The sequence below is a fragment of the Rutilus rutilus genome (assembly GCF_951802725.1).
Source record: "Rutilus rutilus genome assembly, chromosome: 1".
NCBI classification, from domain to species: domain Eukaryota; kingdom Metazoa; phylum Chordata; class Actinopteri; order Cypriniformes; family Leuciscidae; genus Rutilus; species Rutilus rutilus.
In genome coordinates, this window is record NC_140209.1 from 39,572,399 (window position 1) to 39,589,775 (window position 17,377).

Consider the following 17,377-nt stretch of genomic DNA (forward strand, 5'->3'; position numbering starts at 1 on the left):
AGGGGAGGTTTGATCAGACTGAGCTGTTTTCATGCATCCTTTCTGAGAGCTGCCCCCACTTTTATCTGTGACCTGTAGGAGACAACAGTTTGTTTGCCTTCTGAAATTCAGCTTAGTTCCACCTGGTGATCAGCATTATAAAATGTAAATTTTACAGCTATTATTGGGGGAGATTAGCTTTCTAAACATGGAGAGCATTTGATTTCATTGTGTAAGAGTTCGGTTCATAGGGATGCAGCTGAAGAAAAGAGACCAGTGAGGCACGAGGTGTTGTACCTCTGTGTTTGACAAGTTTACGCAAAAAGAAAGCAGACTGGCTTCTCTCAGTTCTTTGATATACTTGTACTCTGTGTGACAGCATTAGGAAAGCTACTTTGAAATGCCAAGCTACCCTTTTGAAAAACATTTAGATAGAGTGACATTCAAATCTTATAAACATTAGTAATTAAAGTACCATAACATATAATGTCCTGGCAGAAAATTACCACTTATTTTTCTGTTAAGTTTACGGACATTTCCTTAAACCCTAAAACACAATGCGCAATGCGCAGTTTAAAACCGTAAAACAACTATGAATTTCTTCAAATTAACACAGTACATCGGACCATATTTTTTACAGACTATAGTGTGTATGAAGATATAAATCAGATTCTGTTTATTTATATATTGCAGTTAAATCAGTATTTATGTGGCACACAGAAGAATAGGAGTGACAACAAACATATTAACTTACACTAAATACCACCAATAGAAACTAGAAAAAATTATAAGAGAGAAAAACATGCAGAATTCCTCTAAATATTATATTGTTTTGAAAAATAATAAAATTTATATGATATCTTCATTGTTAGTTGACTGTAGTGTTAATGCCAAGGTAATATAACACAAAATAAAGTGTTAAAAATATACATTAGAAAATGTTAACATGAAAAAATGGGCTAGATTTACAATGATAAACAGTCTGGGAAAAGGGTCCATTATTGTTAATTTGCCGAAGAGAAGACATACAGTAAAATGCTGTGCAGATGTCTCAGTAGGGACTCAGATAGGTCTATACATTACACAAATTGTCTCCTATTTTTTTCTGTGGTAACTAAAAAACTACTGTCATGCTACAGAAAATCTGTCACTGGCTGAAAGATTTTTCGAGTCCTGTTTGAGCATTCATAGAGAGAAAACCCCTAGATGACTGGTACAAGTTGTTTTACTTTATTTAAAAAGTTTTTGAAGGGACAGCCTCAAGATTGTTCCTCAGAAAAACTGTTGACGTTGAATAGAGAGTAATGAAGAGATGGTCTGTGTCCATTTTGGTTCTTCAGACTGTATTTATAGTAAATTAATTCCCACTGGCAATGCTACTGAGCTCTTCCTGGCTTCCGCTGCTGTGCCATAGAACAATACAGTCTCTGTGTGAGTCTTTAATACTGTGTCTCTGGCCACAGCTCACAATCTAAAATGTACACTCGCTCCTCTCCTCTGACTATTTATCGCTTCCTCTGTGGACACAAGACACTGGCACTGTTATGTGCCATCCGTTGAGATGATTTTGTGTCCTCTGACATGACACTGGGACTGGCATGTGGAACAGTGTGACAGAAGTGTTTGGTTGTCTGACAGATGGTGCTACTGCATTAGACTGACACAAAGAAGATGTGCTATATTGAAACATGTTGGGTCTTTAAGGGTAGCGTGTTTACGATGGTGTTTTTACTTTGCTTTAGTCTCTGCCAATCATTTGATATTGTAGACCTCTTGTGTACTTTTCTTAAGAATTACAAACTCTAACCTGAACATAACATTTGAGAAAATAAAGCTATTCAGTTATGTCACTAGCCGATGACAGGCTGCCATTTCACAATTTTAGCCCTCGTGTGGTTATTATTAATACTGCTGAAAAACAGCTTTAACTAGCCAAACGTGGTTAGCTGGTCTCCTAGCCTGGTCAAACGTGGTTAGCTGGTCTCCTAGCCTGGCCAAACTGGTTAGGTTGGTCTGTTTCTTTGGCACTTTTCAGATGGTCAGGTGCCTTAAACCAGTTGGATGACAAGCTAAACGAGCATACGCCAGCTATGTTAAAATGGAAGACTGTGATAGAGAGCCTATAGCAGTGGCAAGGAGAATCACATCAGGCATCCATTTAAAGGTCGTTCCAAAAGAAGTTTAATACTTTAAAGGCAAGGAAGTGCAAAAGGTCCATACAACAGTGGATAAGAGCAAAAATAAAAACAAAGGTTACAAAAACAGTCTAAAAACTAGCACTGTTGAGGGACTAAAGTAGCACCAACTTTTCTCACTAACTGTTGAAGACCGAAGTTTCTCATGCTCAAGCAGCATTAACAACCTTTGCATTTAGCTCCAAACCACTCTATACTCCCCCTGCCTCACTTCGGAAACATTCTTAAATGCGTAATTTTCCCACCTTTAGTTAATTGGAACATACCATTTTCTGTAAAACTAACTCTTGTCCCTCTATACATTTCGGCAAGTTCCCTCAATGATAGTTAAGACAAAGAGTTTAAAAACAATCAATAAATACAACATACAGGCAAGAGAAAAACAAATATTGTCATTTGCACAACAACTGGTATTTCCTAAATTAGTTAAAATGAGCATTTCCCACCACCACAGTTTTGGGGGATGGAGAAGCAACACTGGCTCTCCATCACAAAGATCAATTAAAATAGCATACACCATCAAGGTTAAGGTGGAAAACCACTTTAATCAGCATACACGAGCTAGGCCAGGCTGGGAGACCAATTATATCAGCTTACATGAGCTAGGCCAGGCTCAGAGATCATCTTAATCTGTTAGACTAGGACGAGAGACCAATTAAATCAGCTAACACCATCAAGGTTAAGGTGGAAAACCAGTTTAATCAGCATACAAGAGCTAGACCAGGCTGGGAGACCAATTATATCAGCTTACATGAGCTAGGCCAGGCTCAGAGATCATCTTAATCTGTTAGACTAGGATGAGAGACCAATTAAATCAGCTAACACCAGCAAGGTTAAGGTGGAAAACCAGTTAAATCAGCATACACCAGCTAGGTAGGGTTGGGCGGTATTACGGTAATATCGGATACCGCGGGATCTTAAAATAGCACCGGTATCAGTTTCAATACTGTCATTACCGGCACTTATATAGCCTATAATATATATATAATTTATTTATTGCCTAAAAAATGCTTATGTGTGGTTGCAGTTTGGCAATATTTCTGGTTCCAACCGAATGAGAAGGGAGAGGCGGTAAATACAAAAGATGTAAACACCTCTAACCTAATGTCGCATCTCCGAACCAACCGCCCACTCACTGCTGCCAGGATGCATTTTGTTCTCGAGTTCATTAAATAAGCGCATTAAGTTTCGTATTTGTTAATATTATAATGTTATTTTTTCCATCTTTGTTGATTATGAAAAGTGAACGGCACAAATAAGATGGGATGCATCGGGAGTCAGACGATTTGACCACTTCAATAAATTTCGTTTTGTAAAAGGCCTCTTTAAAACGAATTTCGTTTAAAATTTTTCATCAACCAATTGCCTGGATAATCATGACATGATGGGCATGCCGCGGTCACTTGCATTGAAATCTCATAAATTAACCGAAACTCAGTGTAGGCTATGCCTCACAGACATGACAAATATATATAAATAAAGCTTGAAATTTATTTAAACTAAACAATTAAAAACAAAAGAAATAGGCTACTCACTGATTAGGCTAAGTAATCCATGATGTGCATTTCTCTCTAGGCGCGTTCATACGGAGATGCGGTCATCAATTTCATTAAACGAAACCATTCAAAACGAAAATAAATAGACTAGCCTACTCTCTGTAATCCATGATGTGCATTTCTCTCTATAGCGTTCACTACGGAGATGCCGATCGTCAATTTCTTTAAACGAAACAATTCAAAACGAAAAGAAAAAGGCCACTCTCTGATTGTGTAATGATGTGCATTTCTCTCTATATGCGCGTTCACTACAGAGATGGCGATCGTCAACTTCCATCTTTGCAGAAAAGTTTTATTAATAAAAATCAATGGACACGCATCACCGGATTACAAAGGCACTTCTTGCTTGTTGCACGCACACAGATATTATGTTGAATAATGGTGGGCTCGGGCTCATAATAACAGTTAATGCCGTCGGCCGGACTCAGACACAACGTGCACGGGTTGGGCTTGATTTTTTATTTTTATTTTTGCCCGATCTGGCATTCAGTTTCTGAACGGTGTAGGCACAAACCAACAGTTTGGTGACGCTGTCTGAGCCCATTATGTCATAATTTTTTATTAGTCACGGTAATACCGTATACCCCGGTAAAATAGGGAGGAGGTTTGACGGTATCAAAATTCGAATACCGCCCAAGCCTACAGCTAGGCCAGGCTGGTAGACCAGCATACACCAGTTAGGCCAGGCTCTGAGACCAGCTAAACCATCTTAAACCATCTAAGATCAGAAAACCGGTTTAAAAAATATATATATTATTGGAGGTATGTGTATGTTAACTTAGGCTGCTATGTTTTACATGCTCCTCAAAGGCCCTCCTAAATCCTAAAGAGATTTGCTAAATGTACTATGCACGCCACTGTGCGCTTTTAACTGAGTAAACATTCATCATGTAGTGCAAGCCTACACATAAATCTGCCCGGTGCCTCCATGGCAAACCCACACAATCCTTAACAGCCTGCCTTATGCAGAGATAGAGCACTGGATCTCAGCAGGATAAGGCTGATGCATGCTGGGTATGCAGCCTCTGTAATTTGGGAATGATCAATGAGGCTTCTCTAGCCGTGGCAGCAGTGCTGTGGGAAATAGATTAGCTATCAGAGTACGAGGAGAGGCAGACTCACCTGTGGGCTGCAGATCCCTTGAGGAGACGCAGCCCCACACTAACACTCTCAGCCGATGACACTTGAGAAATGAACCTGCGTGCATGCTAACATGCCATTACGAGGAGTGTTTGGAGTGTTTGTTTGGTTTCGTGTAGTGCCACAGAGTTTACAGGAAAATAGGAGTAAAAAGCTTTTTTTCAGAACGTGTTTTAATCTGTCCTGTTTTGTGAGTGTATTTGTGTGCGTTGAAAGTAACAGAGTGTTGAAGGGATTGTGTGGGTGCTGCACTAATTTTTGTGCACATGTGTAGGAAGAGGTAGATGATGCTTGTTGCCTAGCAACTCCATTACAGCTCTACAAAAGACATGATAAGAGAGCTGCTGTGCCATAAAATATTGCCGTACTTTTGCGTAAAACAATGTTGAAACCTTTATACACCCCAGCGGCTTCTCTTTGTACTTTAAGTCAAGAACAAAATAATTGTGGTTTTATGGAAGCTTGATATGAACTTGTGTGTGGGATACAGGAAGGTGAGATCCCGGAATAACCCCATGCAAGGGAAGCGCACCAGATGGTCTCCTCTGTTTTACCTGGAAGGGAAATGGCTCCACAGGAAGTTCAGGAAGCAAGAAAAAGCAGGGTCAAACTGGATCAAAAGCTGCTTACAGCTACAGAGAAGTCAAGCTGCGCTCCACTGCTGAGGAGCAAACTGCTGTTGACATGCTCACGTTTTATCATACACGTCCTCTATCTGAGAAGAATTGTTTTGCTTTTTGTTTGGACCATAGCAGATGAGATATTTTTGGGAGGGAGTTGATGAGGAGGTCCTGGGGTTATTCACTGAGGAGTCAAAACAACCCAAAACAAAACCCCCTTCAGCTCCCCCGACAATACAGTGTCTGCACAGGTTTGCAAAGAGAAACTCATAAATAGTACAGCTGAAGTTTGGAGACAATGAAAAAGTTAAGCTTGTTCCTATGCTTTTAAAAGCACTCTGACAAAACATCTGCCATATTATTATGAAGTTTTTGTGATTGATATGTCAAAATTAAATTAAGAATGCCTTTTAAATTTCAATTTGATTTCTGAATTTGAATTTAGGTAGCGGACATGGATCCAGAATGGCAATTTGAATTTTGAATGTAAGGATGTATCAACATTTTTCTGAATGTCATAAACAAGTATTAATTACTTCAATGAGCTCATTGTTTCTGCATTAAATTATTACATTGTTTAGATCAATAATTATTTATCATTTCTGAAATACATCACTTAAACAGTTACCTCTGATAACAGATCACTCTAAATTGTTATGTGGACTCATGCAGTTTCTGTAAAGCTGCTTTGAAATGTGTATTGTGAAAAGCGCCACACAAATAAATGTGAATTTCATTTAATTTAATGGAATAGAAATTCACAGAAATTCTTATTGTTGAAATTAAACTTTAGTTTTTATTTTAAAAGTATAAAGAGCTTTAAAAGGTTTATATGCCTTACAGAATGAAAGATACAGCTAGATCTTCAATTTGAACAATCATTTTATTGTTTCTTATTTTGAATCTAATAAAATGGATAAAATAAGAAACCCTAACAAAGTTCATGCTGTGAAATGTTTTGACTGAAAAGTGTGCTATATTTCTTTACAATAAATGCTACTCGGTTTGCTATTTTGTTATCTACTACTTTTCAAAAGTTTGGTGTCGGTAAGATTTTTTTGTGTTTTTGAAAAAAGTCTCTACTATTCACCAAGCCTGCATTTATTTGATCAAAATACAGTAAAAATGGTCATGTTATAAAATATTATTACAGTTTAAAATAACTGTGTTCTATGCTAATATATTTGAAACTGTAATTTATTCCTGTGATCAAATTTTTGATCAATTTTTTGATGCCAGTTTTGATCAATTTAATGTTTACTTTCTGAATAAGCATTTTAATTGGTTAAAAAAAAAATACTGACCCCCCCCCCCCCAACTTATACATATAATGCAAATACATATTTTTTTCCCACTGTGTATTGTCAGAATAAACTGCTACTTTTGAAAATTCTTTTGAATGAAACCTTTTTTAAATCAGATGATGTAGTTACAGCATGTACCAGCAAAGGGTGACAAGGCCATTCTAACCAGCTAAACTTTGACCCTTTGGTTAGACTAGGTTGGGATACCATTACTTGCACATCCAAAATACACAATATCCCCCCTTTTAACAATGTTTCAGGGTTCACTACAGTGATAGCCGTGTTAAAAAGTATGGTTAAAAGTATGTGTAGATAGTGTGTGTGTGTGTGTGTAAAGTGTGTCTGAGACTGGGAAATAGTGGAGCGAGGCTGGGGAGCAGTCCAGAACATGGAAGAGCCACCCCACCAACACTAGCCAAGAGAAGAGGCAAAGCAAAGGAACGGGGCCAAGCTTTAACTAATCACTTTCCATCCGCTCTGCCAGCACCATGGAGACTCAAACGTTACTATTAGCCACCTGCCAGCCCTGCCGGCACCAAAACCCCGATATGAGGTTTGGTTTTGCCCCAGTTCTGTTTGAAATGGCCATCGAGGGTGATCGCAATCAGGCCAGTTCACGAGCTTGAAACGGGAACTACTTGGACACTTGGAGCCATTCCCTCCCTGGGCTGGAGTCTGTGCTCTCTCTGCCTGTCTTCTGATCTCTTTGATCCGCTGTCAGCATTTGGGTGATTGGATTGTAGGAAGAGCACCTCTCAGAGGACGCTTTCCTTTCCGTCTTTCTCATTCACTCTGTCCTCCTTATGAATGAACAGTGGAGTGTGTTGTGTTCGCACCGCGGGTCCCTGTGTGTAAAGATGTGTGTCGTGGAGCTCACACCGGGAGCAAAAATGTCTTTATTAGACTGCTTATGTGTGCTGTAGTGTGAAGCACAGACCTCAGCAGTCAGATCGGATGAAGGGGTCTCATTGTGTGCATTCTGGGAAAACCCCAAAGTAACGACTCTGGAGGTGTGGACATTTTCCTGCTGCTACTATAACAAGCTGAGAGCTTGACACCGAGAAATGAGCTTTGATGCTAAATGATGTAAATGGTGGATAAAACTAAGGTTTGGATGTGAAATGGGATATGAAAGAGAGTTGTTGCTAAGTTTAGCTTAGCTATTGTTTGCTTTCCCAGTAGGCCATTTTCCTCAACCCCGAAGACATCAATCAATGCTGGCAACCCAATGCAAATGCAGCTTTATAATCAGCCTCTTTTTTCACTGAAAGATTTTAAAGTGCTTTTGTTTATGCTTACAAAGTTAGACATCTTTCTAAGCAACCACTGTCTTGCAGAAATATACTGCTGTTTTTGTTTTACTGCTGTTACGTTTTGGGGAAATGTAATTTTTTTTATTTAACTCTTTCCCCGTCAGCATTTTTAAAAAAAGCTGCCAGCCACTGCCAGCATCTTAGATCATTTTAACAAGTTTCATGACCCCCAGGATATTTTGTTGTATGAATATCTAAACATGCAATATGTCAAAAGAAAGAACAGACCCTCTGCTTTTAAACAAACAAACGAACAAAAAACGTTTTATTCTAGCTTCATGCATTCCTTTTTTATCAACACTTGAATGTAAGTAGGTTTAAAGGTATAGTGGAGGATTTTCTTTTTCCGGGTGGATCATCAAGACTATTGGTCCTCCTAGTTGTCAATCATTCTGGTGATATGTTTACGTAAGGCCGTCGTACGTGGTCGTCCCTAGGTAGTTTTCGCTTTCTGCGCGTGCGCACTTTCGGGTGTATGTGTGTGGTGAGCCGTTTATATACTGTCTATGGTGGTGAGCTACGGTTTCAGCCATTCATTGAAGCTCGCCCGTTCTCACCGGGTTTTTTTCAAAATGTCTGAGGGTCGCAAGAGAAAAAGTGTCTACGAATTGTATGACAAGAAGAGAAAGGCCTCTGAAGAAAGAAACAAGACCAGAGTGTTTTTGGGAGAATATTTCACACGCTGGCGTGCGCTAAAAGCACAAGTTGGGCTTCCCACTGATGCCTCAGTCGCGAAGTTTCTACTCGACAGGTAAAGTTTGGCATGCTATTTGGAGAAATCCATTTAAAATCACTGCTAGTAAAAGTTAATGTAAGCTATGATTAGCGATGCTAGCCCTGGCACAAGTCACGCACCGACAGCAACTTGTAAACAGAGCGTGCACGAGGAGAACTAGGCTCGTGCATGCTCTCTCGTGCACACGTTTAATAGGCGTTCCCTCTCGGGAGCAGGTAGAGTGTTGCACATGTGCGTTTTTTCAAAAAGTGGAGAGGGCGGTTCTTTTCTAAAATTCGGGAAAATCCTCCACTTAATAAAAAAAAGCAACATTTAGAAAAAAATCTTGTTTTTGTCAAAGGCTAACAGTTACGTCTGGATGGGATTCAGAATGATGATCAAAACAAAGATGGAGTAGATCGAGTCCATCAACACCCCCAAAGCTTCACAGTCCTGTAGCTCATCCTGGGTCGACATTTCATTCAGTAACATTAGTCAGTTTTGATTTATATAGTTGATTTTACAGTGCTGATTTTGCTGTCTTAATTTCTTCATTTTCAAAAGTTAAAGAATCAAGCTTTTATTTTGGCGAATACCACAGCAAGCCCTTAAAGCTTCTCATTTGTTGACAACAGCCAGTTCTTAAGTGCTTCTCGTTACAAGTGTGGGAAGATGGTTGACGCATGTTGCGTGCCTAAAGACATGTTATAAGCAACAAGTTGATTTAAAATATACAAATTTTGAAAAATAAAACATTAAAATAGCACTTCAGTAAGTACCATGTAATGACACCTCGTCCAAAAAACATTCCAATTCCTTTTTTGTACTTTGTTGCATTTTTTTAGGCTATACCCTAAAGCTGTCAAAATTATTGTAAAATATTGCCTCACAGTTGATTGCCTCACATGATTTATTGTTACACCAAATTATATTTCAGGCCGTTAGGTCCAGCTAGCATTTTTATAAATCCCGAACTGTGCATAAAAATAGTGTTTGCAGTCTTTGAAGTCATTTTTGCATACATAACATTTATTCATGAGACCCAGCTGTGAGTCACTGTTGTGGGTGACTTCCAAAGTTATTCCAGATGTGTCACAATATTTCCTCAAGCACATGGCTACCGTACATACAATTTGTCACAGTGTATGGGTCGTGTGTACTGTTCTTTTGTTTGTAAACTTGGTCTGTCAAATTTAAGCCTTAGTTAATCCTCTTGATACAGTTGAAAATTCTGAGCTTTAACCATTGCTGTTGATAGAGCCTTTCTATTGTTAAACTACAATCTTTACAAAAAAAATTACCAATTGTTCTTTTGGCATGGTACCGTGGTAATATTGTTGTATTTTTGGATCCTAACATGATGGTAATGCCATGGTGTTCTTTCACACATCTTAAAATACAATTTAAATACTATTGCATATTCTGTAGTCAAGGGCACCCCTTCCTAAAATATAAGGTCAAGATTTCAGTGAAATATTAAGTGTCATATTATAGACAAAACAATGCATTGTATCCTTTTATTTTTGTTAATTAAATAATTTACTTTTACACTGCTGTCCAAAAGTTTGGGGTCAGTAAGATTTCTGTTTAATTAAAATGAATGAAAGTAATGCATTAATGAATGAAAAAATGAAAATTCTGTAATTAATCACTCACCCACATGTCGTTCCAAACCCGTAAGACCTTTGTTCATCTTCAAAACACAAATTAAGATATTTTTTAGTAAATCTGTGAACTTTCTGACGCCCCATAGACAGCAATGTAATTGCAGCTTTCAAGGCCCAGAAAGGTAGCCTGGCAAGCCAGACCTACATCAAGATGTTAGGTCTGGAAACTCACCATTGGCACGGCTCAATCCGAGGGGCGGGATAAACGGTTGTCTTTCAAATTCCTTCTGCACGCAATAGGATAGCACTACAACCAACCAGAGCGGTTTCCCACCAGCAGAGCTAGTAGATTAAACTTTTGCCGCATCTGGTCAGCAAAACTACGAACACTTAAGTGCCGTTCTTTGTTCTTTTCTCAAAGAAAAGCTTAACTCCAAGTCCTCCAGAGTCGCGGCCAAAGCCTAGCTGTTCGCCAGCAGCAGCTCTTCTTTGTTTTCAAGTAGCAGGGAATTCACACGGAACCGTCACAACTCTGTCGTCATTATGTTAAGCCCGCCCACCGACTCTATACACGATTTGATTGGCCTGACTAGAGTTTGGTTTTTCCAGCTCGAAAGTCAACGGAGAGTTGCTAGACTACACTGGCTGCAAAATAAATTTTGCTGCCGCTGGGTTGCGTCTAGATTTCTAGGCTACCAGAAAGGTGCTAAAGAACTTAAAATAGTCCATGTGACTACAGTGGTTCAACCTTAATGTTATGAAGCAACCACGATACTTTTTTTGTGTGCAAAAAACAAAACAAAAACAACTTCTTCTCTTCCGTTTCAGTCTCCAACGCTGTTCATGTTTTTTTTGCATGTTGTCATATCTTCTTTTTTTACCTAATGTTAGAGTAAACCCATCCCTGAAAATACTAGCCTACCTTTTTGTAAGTGAAACTCAACTGGAAAACTGGAAATTTCTATGGCACAGTACTACTAGTCAGACGGCCTAGTAGAGTAGAGTTTTGGCAGCATAATCACAGTACTTCTTTTTATGTTCCAGGAAAGTTTCAGGCGTTTTCACTGTCTATTTCAGATTAAAGAGCACAGCTGCAGATCTAGGCTATAAGATGTATTCTTGCTGGAACACATTTCCTTACTGTTCTTCATCTGGCATCCAGAACTTTCAATGCCTTTGACTCATCACCACTCCAGCTTGTCTCTGAAATGCTCAGGGCCTCATCTGTTGTTCAGAGGTTTTGTAATGACCCCTCACCCTGTCTTTTGTGCATCACCAAGTACACTACACTAGTCCAACTTCGGATGGCCTGCAGAGAAAGATGAGTCACAGAGAACCTTTTCCACTACATCTCATAACATTCTTCTGTCTGGAAACAGCGGATATGCAGAATCAATCGTGGCCGGGCAGCATTCGCTGTTTCTCCCCTTGTTGCTGTCTCTAGTCCTGTAGTCAACTCTTTGATTTTTCCGTTAGAGCTTCTGTCTCTTTTATCCACTCCAATATTTTAGCACAAAGCAACAATGGATGTCATGTCGTAGTCCTTTAGGAGGAGACATTTCTCCTCAGTCAAAAGGCAGTCAATCTGTCTCCCGTGTGCTTCGGCTGGAAACTTCATTCAGTTCAGGTCATTTCAGGTGTGAGAGCGCTGTTGTCATTTGGGGGGAATGTATTCTGGCTTGACAGCTGTTGTTTACTTCTTGTAGACTATAATAGTAAATGCTGAGTTTTTTAATGAGACCTATTTGTTGTGGGCTCATTAATTTTTACAAAGAGGCAAAACTCCTCCTCTTGTCCTCAGAGCGAACATCTCCTGGCTCATATTTGTACCTCTAAATGTTTTCATACAACAAAGCAACCTAGTTCTGTCTTTGAGTGTGTCAGTGTGATGTAATCTTTTGTTTTCAGTTTTGGTGACCAGACTATTCAGCGGGGGAACTGTGGGCACTATAAAAAGATCTGAAGGAAGTATCAAAACAACCCTGAGAGAAGTTAGGCTGAGTTTACCTAATTATTATGTGCATTGAAGCTAAGGCTGATGTTTATTATTGTATTGCTTATGCAGCTGAAGAATGGTTTAATTTTCATTTCATTTTCAATTTACTATTGTTGCTCTTTATTAATGGAAGACAATTGGAACATCAGTCTCAATCTTCCTTATCATCATGTATGTATCCGTAAATACATTTTAAAATGTAATAATATTTCACAACATTACTGGTTTTACTTTACTTTTAATCAAATAAATGCAGCCTTGGTAAGTATAAGATAACTTCTTTCAGAAACATCAAAATCTTACCATATATATTTGGTTTATAGGCCTACTGAATTCTTTTTTTCACTCAAAGGCAGCAAGTCTTAGCCTGACTACATCAGACTTCTTACTTCCGCTCAATTTAATTTCGCTTCTGTACTCAGTCTGAGACAGCGTAATAGCTTTCCGTTTTCCTCCGGCCTGAAAACAGCCGGCCAATCAACGAACAGAGGGCGGGCTGAGAGCCGTGACGTAGACACTGATTGTACCGTGGATGCGTAGATTTACTTCACATAATCTGCAAAAGTCGTTCACAGCCATGTTCACTCCGGTATTTCGCTCGATGGTTTTGTTTTCGCATCATACTACATGTGTTTACAGTGGAAGTTAGATGCGGCTGAGCATGCGCATAACACACGCCATAACCAAACGTTATGCGATTGGCTTACGGGAACCAATGATTTTAAACTTCAGACAAGCGCCTCCCCGCGAGAAAGAAAACGCTTTTCAATTATGCCATGCCAGACTCTGTCTACGAAGCAAAGCGAAGTAGCAGAGTTTGGTATTACCAGGCTAAGCAAGTCTGGCTATCACCAGACCAAGCTCAATCTTTTAAGATTGAACATTAGTCTGGGGAGTCTGCTCTATATTTTCTCCTGCACAAGAGGCGTGATCAACAGGCATAGTTCAAAAGACTCTGTACGCAATTGGTTAGTCCTTCAACCAATCAGCGACGCGAAAACACCAGGCAGAAAACGTGTCAACAACCGTGTTGGTTTGGAGCATTGATCAGCGGTTTGCAGAAGCAGCAATGGCATCGAGCGATTTTTGCAGGTTCTGCAAAAAACAAACAAACATGAAAGTGAGTGGTATTTACACCCACTCGAGCGATTTGTTTGCTAAACTAAAGAGGCCATTGAGCATCGTCTAGAGGTTAAAAGGAATTGGATTGGATTAAACCCGCCAATAGCGCGCCAGGTGGATAAGCCAGTTTGTGATTGGACCCCGCAGATTTGTAACGCAAACAGGATAGAAGAATGTACAGGTTTCCAGCCTGAGCTGCAGGGCGAAATCAAATCGCCGGGTTTACCCAGTCTAAACATAAACCACTATTTCCCACAATTTAAAAACAAAATCAGTAACAGGTCATTCTATTGATGTAAGCAACTGAATAATTAATAAAAGATGTGAAAATAGAGTCTCCAAGTAGAATCCGTACGTCTGCACTTTTCACATTGCCATTATTGGGATTAGTGCTAACATACTGTACAGTACCTTTCATCTAAAGGATCTTGTTTCAGAGGCCAAACGGTTGATAAACAGTCCATCCGAGAGCAAGAGCATAAAAGCAGCAGCTCACTGTAGATAGATATTCTCCTCTGTAACCTTTGTATCTTGAAATAGAAGCACACTTGTTTCCTCATAAACACAGGCAGTCATTTACTGGGGACTTACTCCATCCCTGTGTTTTATTTAATATCAGTCCCCACTCTGCTCTGTTTGGACACATCAGGCCAGGCCCGAGAGGTGAAAGAGTTAAAGACAGAGCAGAAAAAGACACACAGATGTTCTCTGTCACATTGAGCTGCAGCTGTTTGACAACAGCCCTGTATTCAGGCTGACTGATGTAGATGGCTGCGAGCAGCTCAACTCCAGATGGAATACGGACCTCATCTGGCATATTCTGATCTGCTTCCAAATTCCACCGCTCATATTTTAGGCCAAATAGAAGCCCTTTTACCAGGTGTTAAAGATTTTATCACCTATAGACCAGTTAAATCGGTGAAATCTCAAACACGCCAAAGCCACAGGCTTCAAAACGTCTGGATGAATAGAGACTGTGAACATTCCTCCTGTTTACCATTGGTTGATCAAACAGAACCTCTCTCAAATACATGCCATTGTTGCTGTGTTGAGTAATTTGAAAGAAGGTTTTGAGAGTACTTTTTGTGGCCTGATACTTGTCTATCTGCACAAGTTGGGATTGGAGTACTACGGATTCATAATATATCCATCCATTATCGCTTTATTCTTATAGGGTCGCGGGGGGCTAGAGCCTAATCCAGCTTCTTGGGCCACAGGCAGGGCTTACACACACACACATTTACACTCACATTCACACCTATGGAAAATTTGGTGTCTACGAATGACCTGTGCTGGATGTCTTTAGAGTGTGCGGGGAAACTGGAGCACCTGGAGGAAACATACAGTATATTCATTTCATAGTACTGATTATTGGAGTTTTTTTATTTATCTGTTGATATTGAATATCTATTGGCCAAAATTAGATATTTAGTTGTGCGCATTTGCCCTATTTTTACAATTAGATTACCTTAACTGTCATCTAAATCTCGCTTAAAATTAATCTTTGAAAAAACTCATTTAGACTAATTGTTAACACTGTTTTAACACTCATTTTCAAATTGAAACAAAAATAGTGTACAAATGGGGATTTATTTGTGTCTGATTCAGTCTCATAGACACTGCATTTGAGCACCAAGGCACGAGGTGACTGAATTCTTCCTTTAAATGGATACTCCACTTTTTTCGGAAATATGCTCATTTTACATCTCCCCCAGAGTTAAACAGTTGAGTTTTACTGTTTTAGAATCCATTCAGCCGAACTCCGGGTCTGACGGTACCACTTTTAGCATAGCTTAGCACAGATCATTGATTCTGATGAGTCCAGTAGCATTTCTTTCAAAATGACCAAAGAGTTTCAATATTTTTCCTATTTAAAACTTGACTCTTCTGTAGTTAAACCGTGTACTAAGATCGACGGAAAATGAAAAGTTGCGATTTTCTAAGCCTATATGACTAGGAACTACTCTCATTCCGGCGTAATAATCAAGGAACTGTGCGGCTGTACCATGAGTGCAGCAGGCGTAATGATATGACGCAGCGCCTGAAAATAGGTCTAATAGGTTAGACAAACTTAGTCCCGGTCACGTTGGAAGAAGTTACCGAGCTGGGGACTATTTTCAGGCGCTGCGTCATATCATTACGCCTGCTGCACCCATGGTACAGCCGCACAGTTCCTTGATTATTACGCCGGAATGAGAGTAGTTCCTAGCCATATAGGCTTAGAAAATCGCAACTTTTCATTTTCCGTCGATCTTAGTACACGGTTTAACTACAGAAGAGTCAAGTTTTAAATAGGAAAAATATTGAAACTCTTTGGTCATTTTGAAAGAAATGCTACTGGACTCATCAGAATCAATGATCTATGCTAAGCTATGCTAAAAGTGGTACCGTCAGACCCGGAGTTCGGCTGAATGGATTCTAAAACGGTAAAACTCATCTGTTTAACTCTGGGGGAGTTGTAAAATGAGCATATTTCCGAAAAAAGTGGAGTATCCCTTTAAACCTGCATCCTGGTCCCTTGGTGGCGCTGTGAGTGAAGCATATGGGATTTATGGATGGAATAAAATGCGACACCAGTATTCAGTCCTCCACAGAGTCTCTTAATGGCTGTGCTGCTGTTAGGGGAAGTGATGTAGTGAACGGCCCCTATAGACAGGCATAGCATCCTTCCCCATGTCTACTGGGAAACAGGACAGTTCCACTTGTATGCAGGTCTATTTGAATGCAAACTAAAAATGGTCATGGTGTATAACCTCAAATGACAGTTTCTTTGTGTGACAAGGATGCATGGGTAACTGACAGTACTAAACAATAGTTCTGGCCCACACAGCTGAGAATAATGATTATCCTGTTGTTCCTTCTCTCTAATTAGTACAGCCAAACTATGAAGATTATGTGATGTTTATGTAAAAGTATACATTTCAATAATTGATTATGGACCAAAAAATAATCATAGTTTCTATCTTAAGGCGTTTTCAGTTGTAATGCAGTGCAGAGTTTTAGGTACAGAGTGTGTTATTTTCACTGCTGGTCATGCAGCTCTTGTATACACTCAGTATTCTAATCTAGTGTGTACTCAAAGTTGCTCACTTACACACATGCCCTCAAAATGACAATCCTAAAATAGAGAAGTTTCCAATGCAAATAGGAAATTCAAGCCTTAAATTAGATGCACTGGTCTCCAACACTCATCTTTGCAAATGTTGCTATTTTTTGCTACGAAAACTGTATATAAATCCCTAGTATCATAGAACCTGCTGTGAAATGTCCTTACTCCCACAGATTACTATTGTTGCTTTTTAAACATACTTATCCCTCTTTCCCTCTCTTTTTTCTTTAGAGTTGCTGGGCTCTGCCAAGAGGGTGAACGTCAACTTCCAGGACACTGATGGGTGAGTGGGACATATAAGGACTTTATATGGCTCCATGTGGTAGACTCTTGTAAACATGATCGTTCCTGTCTGACTGCCAAATATCCTCGGGATCTGCCAGAGCTTATGTGCACTTGTTGGTTTAGAAAAACTTTTATTCAAGTCTCTTTCCCACTGACTGGGGACAGATACACATCTCAAATGTACTTGTAACAATGTTTTAAAAGGTACACTATAGAAGATTTTTCATTTAATCTTTAGTTAGAAATAAATAAAATACTAGTAAATAAAAATGTGTTATTGCTTTACAGTAAGCCTTCAATAACGTTTTATATTCAGAGCTGTTGGATCTGATTTGGCAGGAAATGTCCACAAAAAATGAAAATGAAGTCTTTATATGTTTCAACCACAGATGGTGATAGCCCAGTATTTTGTGCTATACCTTTTAAATGTGGCTTA

The 17,377-nt window shown here is 39.4% G+C and overlaps 1 protein-coding gene across 8 annotated transcripts in view; it reads left to right on the top strand.

Annotated features, from left to right (window-relative positions):
* caskin1 (CASK interacting protein 1) overlaps positions 1-17,377 on the top strand; it is a 113,598-nt gene that overhangs the window by 39,917 nt on the left and 56,304 nt on the right. For all 8 annotated transcript variants that reach the window (XM_084434389.1, XM_084434391.1, XM_084434386.1 and 5 more), the window contains exon 2: positions 16,888-16,939. In XM_084434389.1, coding sequence (XP_084290515.1) covers positions 16,888-16,939 — 52 coding nt within the window. The remainder of the gene's footprint in view (positions 1-16,887; positions 16,940-17,377) is intronic.